At 34.1% G+C, this 14,883-nt stretch overlaps 1 protein-coding gene across 1 annotated transcript in view; it reads right to left on the reverse strand.

Annotated features, from left to right (window-relative positions):
• The window catches only part of LOC124364921 (dynein axonemal heavy chain 7-like), a 167,109-nt gene that overhangs the window by 23,019 nt on the left and 129,207 nt on the right, over window positions 1–14,883 (reverse strand). Inside the window, 5 exon segments of the mRNA XM_046820729.1 lie at window positions 1,673–1,892; window positions 4,238–4,389; window positions 5,006–5,158; window positions 7,252–7,397; window positions 7,584–7,767. Of these exon segments, the coding sequence (XP_046676685.1) occupies window positions 1,673–1,892; window positions 4,238–4,389; window positions 5,006–5,158; window positions 7,252–7,397; window positions 7,584–7,767 (855 nt within the window).

Here is a 14,883-nt window from a genome sequence, read left to right on the forward strand (position 1 = left end):
ATTTTTACTACTCCCCAATTCATGGCACAGAAGTAAGTATTTTAGTCATATAAAATGTCTCTTTTGGTTTTTGGGACCCTTAAAACAAAAAGATTGCTTTGGAAAGTGCCTGTCAGTATATGAAGATATAAGCATTGGCCTCGTAAATGGAAGGACCGATTTGGACCAAATTTGACACTTTGGGCTTAATTGGTAAATATTCACAAGTAATCTATAAATTTGTAGAAAGATTTAATTTTTTAAGATTTTTTACCCAAAAACAGTGTTTATGGTCACAAAAACATTTTCTAAAACACCACACCAATAATTTTAATAATATTTATATATTATTAATAAAATTATTATTAGGTGGATGGTAAATGGCACAAGCTGTATCTCTTTCAAAATGTTTAGTCAAAGGTTATAACTGATAAACTTTACTTTAGTTAAAATGAATAAAACCACAGTAAAGATAAGGATTGCTTGATTGTTAATGTGTTTGGAATTACAATTAAAAAATATCTCTCCAAAATTCGTTTTTAGCATTCTTAAAATTTAAAAACACCAAAAATTACAATATATTTTATATAAAATATCAAGTTTATAAAGCAGTTACAACAAACAAAACTCTAACAATTTTCACTAATCACAGTTAATAGGCTTTATGTACCTCTTGTCATGACTATTATCTTGCATTCATACTGCGTTCAAACAATTAAAATCTTTAAATATTTCCAGTCACTGTGGAGATGGTTATCAAATTTATTTCTTTGTTTATGGTTAACACCAATTTTTAATAGATAATTCACCCATTTAAACATGATAATTAAAACATAACAGTTGAATTACATGTATACCGTAATTGGTTGAAGCTTAACCAATCCAAGTATAAACAAACTCCATTCAATATGACTTCATTATTACAGCTATTAGCTTTTTGATAATTTGAAGTAAAATTTGTTGTGTAAGTAATTTTCTTTCTTTATTGTTTTCTCTCATAATTAATTTGTATATAGTTACATTAATTTATTGATAATTGTTTTTATTTTAATATTCATTTAATTTGTAATATAAATAAATAGACTAAGTTTTAGTTATAAATTTATACATATATATGTTAGTTTAATTTTTATAAGGTTAAGTGGTAGAGAGGACTTTATAGTCCTAACTTCGCCTCTAATAAAGTCATTTTTCATTTAATTTCATTACCCTTCGGTGATGTTATGGAATATTTATGTGTTTTCGTTTCATCAAATTCTATTGCTTGTTTGGTTTTGTAACTGTGTTTTGCTATGATTGTATCCTAATGTTTAGTTTGTCTCTGTATTACTCATATAGTTTTTAAGATTTTTTCCACAAAGTTACTGAGCCACATCTACATTATCAAAAAGCTGATATCCCATATTAAAGAAGCCAAATACTAATCACTGTTAGTTAGGTGTAAACAAAATGCAATGTGAACCAATCAAATAGTTTATATTTATTACATTTTCACCACTTACAGGCTAAAAATGGCATTGCATGAAAACTTTCTTGTATAGAATATTTTAATTTTGTTTCAAAATAAAATTGAAATCCAAATGCAATAAGTACTATGTGATATAGCTTATGAAATTGTGCTAGGGTGTTAAGTACTCTAAAAAAACTTCTATAATCCCATAATTTTAGTAGCTATATATTTCTTATATCTCACCTCATATTGGTTGAGAAATATGTGGAGTTGTTGAACACTAATTCGCAGATCAGTTTCATTGAACTCGTATGGAATGTTCCAGCCGAGAGGTCCAAACTTCCTCCGTTCTTGGACAAGAGCATGGAAGAAACAGAGACCAAAAACAAGTTTCTTGAAAGACATACTCTGCTTGCAGCCTTCAAAAAACTCTGGATTGCCAATTGGGTCACTAGTAAAGGACCTACAAAAATAACGAAAAAAACTAAGTAAAATCTAGTCTAATGTAATGAAACCTATCAAGATATATATATTAAAAGTAAATCATATCAGTTCTGGATCTTATAGAAATAGTAATTTATCTGAAATGTTAAGTATAAAAAATTCTGACCCTACAAGTGCTACCTATATCATTTTAAAGTACTGAGCCATTTTCTATGACATGGTTTTTGGCTGCGCCTTAGAAAAGCCTATCATTCAAGAGATTGAAAAATTTCATTTCTGTTTCTCTTCTACACGATATCTCTAAACGAGCTAAACTATAAACTTCAAATTTTGCATTAAGCTTCGTTTTTTTATTGGCAACATTGGGTTTGATGCCACTCAAGTCCCATGCCACACTCCATGGGATTTGGCTGAACGTTAGCAAATATTATTACATTGCTCTTATGGGTAACCATGATGGCAATGAGAAAATAACAGAATAAATAACTTTGTAAACACACTGAGTGTACAATCATATGAGATTTTACCAAGTGAAATAAAACCATTTATTTTTTTTTATTCATAGACTAAGAAAAATATAATATGGTGAAAAATCAATGTTAAAAGTTGGTGACGAGATTTGATCTCACCACACTCTTGGGTTATTGTAACTCCCTAGCTCACCAGAACTTTAATTATTTAAATACTGCTTTGAAACTTAATGAACAAAAATGAATCATGAATGAATCATGCGGTAAGATGAAAAAGATTTCATCTGTAGATCTTACATTTTGCATAAAACTTTATTTCTACATAGGTAAGTAACAATGTTCTAGAATTTGACTGAGTATCATTGAAGCCTATCACTCAGTACATAATTTCTCTTTTATCTGCTGAAGGGATGGAAAAATTTATTTTCTGTATGGTTGTCAGTCTATGGATCTCTCCACAGAACATATCAAGAAAAAAACTAATTATAGATTTTAAATTTAGCTTCCAACCTCAGTGAAAACTGTTACACAACTAGTTTGAATTTGACTACCTTGTTCAAAAATCATTATTAAATACAAAAATGCCTTCAAATGTCATGTATTATATATTAAACTTTAAGAAAAACGTGTTCTATAAGAAATTAAAACACAAATATCTACAATTTTATGGTAAAAAATGGTGTTGATGATAGCAGAGCAAAATAATTTTTATAATTTGATGAAGTACACATTTTTTTTAATAATATAAATTTTGCACAACGTTTATTTTACAAATTTACACAAACAGTGTTCAGTATTGTTTGTGTTTGTGTTTCAGTGTGTGTGTGTGTGTGTGTGTGTGTGTGTGTGTTTTGTTGAACACAATAAGCATGTTCTGTATGATAAAATTCACATAAAATGTTAGCTGCAACGTGTTTTTTTTTAAAGGAGAAGCCGATCTCCTTTTATGCCTTATTCTGCCCGTCCTCATGGGCCACTGGCCTGTGCGAGGATTTTATCAAACAGAATAAGGGGGAGAGTCGATACAGTACAAGGTTGATGGTACTGATAAAAAAGTGCAATGGTCACAGACAGGATTTGAACCCGCGCTATCTCCAACTCAGACTCAAAGTCCAACGTCTTAGACCACTCGGCCATCGTCACTCCCACGTACTTGGACAATGGATAATATTTTTCTATAAACGGCAAAACCGTTTGTGCATATGAGTAATAAAGAGCTAAATCAATACATAGAATAAAATAAAGTTGCTTTTTATGTTGGTCTATCTGTGCATCGATATTTTCTTAACTACTCAACAGATTTTGATACAGTGTACACTGTCGGCTTCGTTATAAACTAGGGCAGATCCCTAGGTATGATACATCAATATTTTAATCATAGAAAGTAGAAAAAGTTTGTATAATGCAAAAATTTATATTTTTGAGCACTCTCATTGTTAATAATGTCTAAAACTTATGACATAAAACAATAATGTACTACGGAATTGTACATTTTAAAAAGGCTTACAAAGAGTCTGTGGTTTTATTACAATCTTGAACTGAAGTTATTTCAAATTTTGAAGAGTGACCTATACTATATAAACAATTAAAATTATTATTTGTAATGCAGAATGGCAAATTAAGTTTTGCAAACAAAATTACAATATCTGACATCACAGTGGAAAGAAGTTAATAAATGCAAATGGACTAAAAATGTACTTCATATTTTCAAAATACAGTAGTTGGAATATTCCCATAGTTAAACAATAAATCTACCACGTTCAACTTCTATAAATGGATAATTCCAAATTAAAGCTAATATTTTAAATGTAATATATACACATCTCAATGTTAATTAATCTTAATGATACTCGTAATTTTTTACAATACTAAAGATACTCTAGAAATAATCTACCTTAAAACATTGGCTCTCATTCCTTTAGGAGGTTCATTTGTCATTTTGACTCCATTCTGCAGCACTGAGACAGGGAAGTGCTCGGCCGGGTAAGATGTGAGCCAGAGCCGGAAGTCTGGGTGAGTGCTGTCCGGACTGAAGTTCTCACACAGCTATCAATCAACGTTAAGTCATATCATTAAACTAATATACATACACACTATTTATATGCCCTTTTGTAACTAGACAGTGTTAGGACTTTAGGTCTTGCGTGGTACGGAATCCAGAATTTAATTACTACTATGCTTTTTTTTTAGTTGTGGAGAGAGAGTATAAGTGAAGTAAAAACATCAAAATAGTGTTGGATGGGAAATAAGTTTGGTTTTCAGCTGTGTGAGAACGAAAGAGAAATTGAGTCTTTACAATAAAACTTTGAACTCTGAATATGACAGTACTTTCCAGATAGTTAGAAAATGAAATGATTTAAAACAATGCTGTTAATTAAAAAAAAGCAGATTAACCAATATAAAACATAATATTCCAAAAATATGTTTTTCAAACTATTTAAATTAATTACTAGTGTTGTCTTTAACAATGTATGATTTACAAAGAGGTTTTGTTTCAAAGGTAATTATTGTGAAAGAGTCAGTTGGTTTAAAATTAATTTATATATTAGACTGTATGAAAATGAAGAAAATGTTAATCTTATTACCAAACAAAACATGATTTATAAAATTTCTTTGGTAAATTTGTCCACTAAAAATACGATTACAAAATTAGCAACTATACTTTTTCTAGAGTAGGCATCCAGCTCTTGGCGAGATGGCAGTTCTGAAGCACCACCCAGGTGCCATTCTTGACTCCCTCATCAATCATCCGAACTGCTATTGGACCTTGACCTTGACCTAAGGACAGGGAGTTCAGGCGTGACCCTCCAAATCCCTGGAAATGTTAGTGTTTTAATGAATAGCATTAAAAACATGAATACTCATATTGTGAGAGTGGCTAACATAAAATATGACAGTTCATATTTGTATCCAGAAAATTAATGAATTAACATTGATAAATAATGTAATTAACAAACTCTGTTATTGGACATGTAGACTCAATCTGCAAGCAGCAGATTGGTAAATAGATGTCCATCAGCTAAAATTAGGTCCTATGCCAGTACAGGGCGTTTCAAAAAGGACTTTACAACTTTGAAAATTCATATAAAATTTATTAAACAAGGTACAGAGCTGGTTTTGGTGTTATTTTAAAGGAAAACAGTTCAAGTTTTGACTCGCGTAGTCCGCTAGTGCCTAATCGCGCCGCACAAGCGTTAGTGACAGTTAAGTTAAACATGGCTGCCTTCACTGGACCGGAGTGTGCTAGTTGTGTGTTTTGGTTTGAAGAATCAAAGTCTGCGACAACAGTTCACCGTAATTTTCGTACCAAGTACGCTAAAGATCCTCCTAGTAGGCCTACAATTTATGAGTGGCATAGTTGTTTTGTAGAAACAGGGTGCTCAGTGAAACATAAAAAATCCTCAGGTCGTCCAAGCACTTCTGACGAAGTCGTTGAGCAAGTGAGACAATGTTTTGTAAATAGCCCTACGAAATCGACCCGGCGTGCATCTCGTGAGCTGCAAGTACCACATACGACGGTTTGGCGTGTGTTAAGAAAACGTTTGCACTTGAAACCATACCGATATTCGCTTTTACAAGCAATTAAAGACACTGATAAGATTGCCCGTAGGAACTTCTGTGTGGATATGTTAAATCGAGTGGATGATGATGAACATTTCTTGGACAGCATAATCTTTTCTGACGAGTCCACTTTTCACTGTGGCAAGGTAAACACACATAACTGTAGGATATGGGGCAGCAAAAATCCACATGAAACATTACAACATGTTCGTGATAGCCCTAAAGGGAACGTTTTTTTGAGCGTTGAGCAATAGGAAAGTGTACGCCCCCTTATTTTTCCAAGAGAGAACCATCAATGGGATAAATGTACCTTGATATGTTGCAACAATTTTTAATACCACAGATCAATGAGGATGACCGAGAACGAAATGTTTTCTTTATGCAAGATGGCGCACCACCACACTATCTGACTGACGTCCAGGATTTTCTAAATGACCGCTTCCCAGGTCAATGGATTGGCCGTGATGCGCCAATTGCATGGCCCCCATTCCCCCGTTCCCCAGACCTGTCACCGCTAGATTTTTTCTTCTGGGGTTTCATAAAAGATATGGTGTATGTACCTCCTTTGCCGGCCACTCTACCTGAACTTACAGCAAGAATTTACGCTACTGCTGAGCAAGTTACATCTGAAATGCTAGTGCGAGTCTGGGAAGAAATCGACTACCGATGGGATGTCTGCAGAATGACCAACGGAAGCCACATAGAATATCTTTAGTTTAAGGTAAAAAAAAAACTTGAAGTTTTTTCCTTTAAAATAACACCAAAACCAGCTCTGTAACTTGTTTAATAAAATTTATATGAATTTTCAAAGTTGTAAAATCCTTTTTGAAACGCCCTGTATATGGTATTAAATGAATGAAGCATTAAATATGTTTACTGTGATGACCAGGGAAATGTAAATTTACAACAGTAAAAACAATATTTTTCAATGTCTGCCATATCAATCTATGCATCTGTAGATATGCATAGATTAATTCTTGACAGTCTAACTAGTATATGAAACATAACATAAGACAAAATCAGTGACTATACTGTTACTGACTTTTATTTGAAAAACAACACACAACAAACAAACCATTAGAACTGTTTATATTGTTTTAGAGCTCTATAATGAGTATGCAAAGTATTTCAACATGTGAAAATAATATCCTCTCACAAAATTACAGGGTTATCATTTTTAGAAATAGGTCAATATTGTTAATTGTACTTCTGTCGAATATGGACTTTTAATTTTCCCACACTATACTGAGATATGTTTTTTCATGTTGAAATTATTAACACTATCATATTACATATATCGTGTATCACAGCTAAAAAATTATTTTTTTATATTATAATTCCACTCACCATATCCTCAGCAAATTTGAGGAGTAAAGCTGTAGGGTCAGCTCCGGGGGTGAGGACAAAGATGAGTGGAATGCAGCAATGGGAGTCCGCAAAAGAAGCCGGCAAATCAAACGGAGGCGGCTCAACAAATCTCTGACCCAAATGAGCTATAATACACAAAGGCATGTGCTGTTATCCGTGGTGCTAAGGATAGAATATTTTAAAGGTTTAATTGTGAAAATACGCAACTAAAAACGACAAAAGTGTGTTGAATTTATTAACAGTTGTTATAGCATTTACTACACTTTTCCAATTCTAGAGAGAGCAAAAACTCAATGACTTGGTAACAATACCTTCAACTTCATCTTGTATGGCAGGCACAACCTTATCAAAACGGATGCATCTTAAAAGTACTATCTTCTGGAAACTGTTAAGTTTCTTCTCCCAAGGCTCTGGGTATGGGTTCTTATGGGGTTCCATGCTGTCAAAAAACTTTTTCCATTCTTTTATGTTGGATTCAAAATGTTCACGGATTCCCTGGAATGCAAAACAAACAGATATGCATAATATTATTAACATGAGGAAATTAAATGTGCAATAGAAAAATTGTTAGTAATTTTAGAAGAATTTAGTTACAAAAGTAATAAGTGCTCTACTGCATGTATATCACACTGTTCTCACTTTGCATTTCGTATACAAATTACTCTATTTAGAATGTTTACAATAACACTAATTTTTACTTATGTAAAATTAAATAACATAACATGTAATTGTACTTGCATAAATATTTTTTGTACCCCGTTAAAATAGATAAGCAAGTATTGTGATGGTCAACAAAATTTATTGATTCATTTTTAGTATGCATATTTATTGTGTCATTATGCAAGTAAAAAAGAGTTTTTGCAAACTTTTCCTCCAGGCAGAATCCTAACACATAGTCTACCCATTTCAAGAACACTCCAATTACTAAATTGCTTGTACTTAATGTATTATTTTTTATATATGGTAGTAAAATTATTATATAAAAAGGACATAATATTTAAAATACAAATTTATTGAGATTCAGAGAAAACTTATATGACTTATTTAAGAATTTAAATCATTCTATTTTACTCATTTGTTGATTAAAAAGATTTATAACATTTTATTTAAATATTATCAATGAGCTAAGATTAAAAAAAATGTTCTGCTAATAATTAAAAACAGTAACTAACATAATCCTTAACAATTGTGTTTAAGTAATTATAGTTTATACCAGTGTCTGAACCCATTCAACAGTGTCATTAACATATTCTGGAGGTTAAAAAAAGATGTTTTTTGTTCTTAAAAATATTTTAAGTTTGAGCAAACTTCATGCTCGGACTAATGGTACAAAACATAAATTTTATAAGTTCTTCTCAGTAGTGCACAACGTTGTTTGCTGTAATAAATTGATAAAAACTGTAAGGAACATTTTTTAATAAACTACATTTTAAACTCTGTAACAGTATGATTTAAATTTAAATTTCTAATAATTCACTGCAAGATCGGTAAGTGGAAGTTGATGTTTATAGGTTTTTATATTAGTTAGTTTATTATTAGTTTTTTGTTATTATACGAAAAACCACAAGAGAGTGCAGTTGAGGGATAGTATAATCATGTTATGTTAAATGGATTTTCAATTTGGTAAGAAAGTTATCAAATACATTTGAAATATATGTTCTTTTCCATAAATATTATTCAGTACATAACGATGGGAATTGTTGCCGCAACGGTTTTGTTACGCACTTCGGTTCTCATAAATTTATAACCATTTGAAAGCATTTTTCCTACCTGGCTATTAATAGTCTTGAATCTGTGTTATGTAAAATTTTTTTTATTACAAGTGGGTTGATTTAAATATTTAAACTGGTCATAGTTTGAAAAATCATACAGCACAAGTATTTTTATAATATGAATGCACTTTCTTATAAAATTCTTAAACAGTAACGGTTTTTCTATAACATCCAATGAAATTTGAACACAGTACATAATAGATGATTCAGACGAGTGAAAATGTGGAGGAAACGGGTGAAATACCTGTAAACAAAAGCCGCACCAGCCAGCAGTGGTGGTAATACCAGACAGATGAGTCATACTATTTCCAAGAAACAGCCCCTTCCTCCTTCCTGTCTCTGACCGTCAGTCAGTGCCTATTGTCGCTTCATCAGTGGCGGTTGAAAATACTGCATTCTCTTCAATTTCCAGTACGCGTATATTATTTTGGTGCTGAATTTTACTGTTGATGAACGTTTTCGTGTTTTTAAGTGTTGTTTATTGGTAGCTATTATAAGTGTACCGATTATTTTCTGTGTAGTGTCAATTGTAATATAGGCCTACTTGTTATTGTGATTCCTTATTTGGACAAAATGGAGTGTGATGATGTTTGTTCAAGTGCACAGCCATCCGGAAGTAAGAGTGGTAGCGGAAAAACCCTACATAGTGGAGAACGACGTATTATTTACAACGTTTACAACTTTTTCAAAAAAACTGTCGTTGACAAATTTCCGAGAAACTCTAAACTTTAAGCAAAGTGGTAAACTGTGTGCTGAGGCCTGTGGTGTAAGTGAAAGAACCGTTAACAAAATAAGTAAAGAAGCTAAGCTGGGCCGAAGAAGATGGACCTTCATCATCAGAAATTAAGTTTTTCAACGCCAGGAAAACAAAGAAGTCGAAAATCAAAAATAACAGGCTTTGACGACTTTGAAAAAGATGTTTTGAGACGAACTGTCCTTTCGTACTACGACAGAGGGGAATTTCCCACATCAAAAAGAATCACGCAGGATCTCAAACAAAAACTTGATTACAATGGATCGGTAACTTCAACAAATAGATTATTAAGGCATGTTGGTTTCAGGTATAAGAAAACCAATGATGGTAGAAAGTTTTTATTGGAACGAAATGATATTGTAGCGGCTCGTTTAACATTTTTGAGAAACTATGCAAGAGCTTAGAGAATCTGGTGATTGTAGGCCCATATATTACCTCGATGAAAACATGGGTTAATGAAAACCATACTCGAAAATACATTATGGCAGGATACGACTGAGTCTGGTGGACTAAAGGTTCCTCTCGGCAAAGGTAGAAGATTAATAATTTGTCATGTCGGTTCGGCAAAAGATGGGTTTTTGCAAGAATGTAAGTGGGTTTTTCGGTCTAAGGACATCATCCAGTTCGGACTATCACGATGAAATGAACGCTGAATCGTTTAGAAAATGGTTTAAAAAAATTGCTATGCATTTTGGAAGAAGGCTCGATCATCGTTATGGATAATGCTCCATACCACTCAGTACTCGCCGAGAAAAATTCCAAATTCATCGTGGAGAAAGGAAGAGATTCAAAATTGGCTGTCTCGAAAAAACATACAATACTGTATGAAAGAAACGAAACCAGAAACTTATAATGAGGGTTCTCCCATATAAAACCCAACAAAAAAACTTATGAACTCGACCTATTAGCCAATGAAATGGGACATACAGTTGTCAGGCTCCCTCCTTATCACTGCCAGTACAATCCATTGAAATGGTATGGGCTCAAGTGAAGGGAGAGGTAGCACGTAATAATAAGACATTTAAAATAACCGACGTTGAGAAACTTGTTCATGATGCTCTGGACAAAGTGACTAAAGAAGACTGGCAATCAAGAGTTCAGCACGCAGAAGCCTTGCAGCAAGCTGATTTTGAAAAGGAATGTATCCGCACAAGTGTTGTAGATCAAATAATTATAAACCTAGCAGACAATTCTGACACGAGTAGCAGTGAGGCAGAAAGTGAAAATGAAGAAGACTCCGAGGTTTGGCTACGATGTTGCCGCCTGAGAGCGAATAAATAATATACAAGTGCAAAGGTAAGAATATTATTAAGTCAATCATGCTTTTTAACGTATTTCATTTTAAAATAGTAGGCCTAAAAATTATTTAGTGGAAAATTTGATTATTTCATATATTTAAAAATATAATTGTTTCGATAATTTTAAAATTGATTATCTTGTTATATTGTTTTTAATTATTTTTAATCAAGGAACACGTCATGCAGTGTCCAATATAAGCAACATGTATATTCATTTTGTGTGTGTTTAGTAATCGTTTAAAATCACTGAAAAGTTGTATGGAAATAAAGCAAGTACTTTACTCTGACTAACTGACGGGACGATTTGTTTGTTTTTAATCGATAGTTCGTTTGTAATAACATTAATAAACTATACAAGTAATTTAAATATAATATAGCAAACTGTCAACGCATTTTAAATATTGTTTTTCAATTATACTGATAAGTTTTAAATGTTCAGTGTCAGTGTTAGTTGTGACAGCGCAGCGGTTTATCAGCCCACAATGCGCCAGCCGTGCCGGGCGGCGGCAGCGGCAGTTGTGTGGCAACGTCGCGCAGGCAGTCCATTCTATTGGTCGCCGCCAACTGCACTCTGTGGTGGTTCCTTGTATAGTTATTTTTACCTCACAGCCAAAGTCATGAATCTTGAGGCAAAAATAGAGACTATGGAAACAGAAGAAAAGAAGTATTTGGATAAGATAGAAGCTCTATACAATAACATTGAAGAATGCCAGGGACAGATGGAAATAGGAAAGAAACACCAGCTGGAACTAAAGCAGATCTACGAAGACCATGATAACTCACAGAACCAAATTATTAATGACTACATACGTAAAATAGATAATCTTGAAAAAAATATATCAAGGCTCCAGCATGATGCAAAACTATACGAAGAGAATAACGATATGAATAAAACATACCAAAACGGGGAAACACAGAAACACAACACCGAACCACCCCAGGCCATACCAGCTCTCATGATGGCACTATCTCTTCTAAAGGAAAGGCAGGATAGTCTGGAGCGTGCTGTTAACTACCTACAGGAACAAAATAAGCCACAAACCATACCGAGCTCCGAAAATGAAACTTCTCAGGAGGCAGGCACAAAAAACAGTCCTGCCACCCCAAAGTCACATGCAAACCATCCTACCTGGCCCCAATCTAGACACAACTCCTCAAGAAAAAAAAGTAAAAAACCCAGAAATTCTAAAAATCATTTTAGCGTATCACTCCAGATGGTGCATTTTAAAAAACCGACATGGAAACGTTGACATGGCTGCAGAACCAAGCTTTAAGCCTAAAAACCGAGACCCTGACACTGACACAGGGGTAGACCACCAAACCCAGACAACTGTGACCAAAAACATGGACTTTAAAAATAAACTAGAGGGAGACAGCCAAACCCTGACTAAAAAACTGACACCTGAAACCAAACCAGAGGGAGACAGCCAAACCCTGACTAAAAAACTGACACCTAAAACCAAAACAGAGGGAGACAGCCAAACCCTGACTAAAAAACTGACACCTGAAACCAAAACAGAGGGAGACAGCCAAACCCTGACTAAAAAACTGACACCTAAAACCAAAACAGAGGGAGACAGCCAAACCCTGACTAAAAAACTGACACCTGAAACCAAAACAGAGGGAGACAGCCAAACCCTGACTAAAAAACTGATACCCAAAACCAAACCAGAGGGAGACAGCAAAGCCATAACTGGAAAACTGGAACCAAAAAACCATAAAGCAATAGAAATCTCGGAAACAGACAGGCTTAACAAAACTAAGCCCACCCCCTTGGACGAAGATATTCATGAAACGTATGAAACGAGATCCCCAAGCTATAAGCACATAAGACGCACAGCTGTAGACATAAACAATGGCCTAATATCTGAAATCATAGAGGAAGACCATGCCAATGTTGAAAAAATAAAAATGTTCTCCTTCCCACCAGAAGAAACTCCATTACTTACAACACAACATAAGCAAGATAAGGACCTCCCATTAACATGTGGCATTCATTTCCTGGACATCGAATACCAGAACAAGCCCCCCCTAGCTCTACCACCTGCAGAAATAGGCTAGTAACAGTACAACAGAGACTCCGAGACAGAAAAGTATCCTTCAACAACTTCATCACATCACAAGATGCCAAAGGAAATACACAAATTATAATATGCTTCTCATCTAAATACATGAACTGGAAGAAGAAACTATTGCAATTCATGGAACTTGCAAACGAATGTATCAAGTTCCCTATACTCTTCTCCATCAACTTAGAGGAGGTCATGAAGGCAATAAACCTAACCGAGGCAAGTGTAAGAGAGCTCCTACAAGTTTTTCTACAGTTTTCATGCAATGCATATCTTCACCGAATCAGAATGTACATACGTACAAAAAAACTTAAAACAATAGTTGACGATATTCTTGACAACACCATGAATAACAATCAGAGAAAGATTTCAAAAGTATCCCCATCAAGACAGGAAGCCATATACAACCTGTGGAGAGTGACCCAAGGATCTCTTGCCTCACCAAATCCCTATGACCCCCCTCGACCTTCGGCAACTCCTGACAAAACCACTTTTATTCAAGCAGCTATGCATGAACAAAAAGAACTGTGGAAAGCTAAAGAGAAAATTATCCTCCAGAAACTCAGTTCGGTGTATAAAGAATATGAAATAAACCACTTAAGTGGAAGAAATAAGATACAAGAGTTTAGGGAAAAAACAAAAAATAAATATGCCATCATTGACCTATGTACAGGAGAACATCTAACAAACCAAGTAGCAAAAAAAGAGTATCAATTTGGCTTTGATGGAGCCCGATTGATTGAACTTAAAGTGGATGAAAATGGTAAATACACACTGGCCCCAAATAACATCACTATCAATTCCAACATACTTGTATCAGATGACACTCAACTGCTAAATGACTTGCGCCTCCTCAACAGTGTTAAAAACATAAAAATTGATAGCGTTGGCAAAATTAATTTAAACCTCGTCCAAGGTGTACCAGGGTGTGGAAAAACAACCTACATTCTTAACAATTACAAACAAGGTGACCTCATTCTCTTTCCAACTAGAGACTCTGTTCAAGATTTTAGAAGAAGGTTTAGAAACACATACCCAAACATCAACAACACTAAAATTAATGACACATTCCGAACGGTTCACTCATTTATAATAAACTTGACACAACATTTAAAACAGGGACAAAAATATGAAAGGCTTATAGTAGATGAAGCCCTAATGCTGCATGCAGGTGAAATAATATATGCGGCTGTGCTTGCAGGAGCAAAAGAAACTATGCTCGTTGGGGACTTAAATCAAATCCCGTATATCAATAGAACAGAATCCCTCGAAGTTAAGTTCCATAACATCGCTGAAATAGCAACAATATCTGACACACTGAGTACAACCCATAGATGCACATTAAGCACGGCAGCAGTACTTTCAAAATTTTATCCTCAAGGAATTAACACAACAAACAAAGTCTCAAACGAACTAACGCTGCAGTCTTTCGATGGACCACAAAGTCTTGAAAAAAACCCAGCAAACCCTCCACATACCTACCTTGTCTTCAAACAATCAGAAAAACACTACCTCATCAGTCTAGGCTACAAAAACACTTCCACCATTCATGAATTTCAAGGAAGACAAGCAGAAAATGTAATCGTAATTCGTACCTCAAACAAACAGGAAGACATCTACAATTCACAAGCGCACTGCATTGTTGCAATTTCAAGACACACCAAATCTTTTCTTTACATCACTGCATGTCAAAATGACACAATAAGCAAGTGGATCAA

The sequence above is a fragment of the Homalodisca vitripennis genome, chromosome 6 (genome assembly GCF_021130785.1).
Source record: "Homalodisca vitripennis isolate AUS2020 chromosome 6, UT_GWSS_2.1, whole genome shotgun sequence".
Taxonomy (NCBI): Eukaryota; Metazoa; Arthropoda; class Insecta; order Hemiptera; family Cicadellidae; genus Homalodisca; species Homalodisca vitripennis.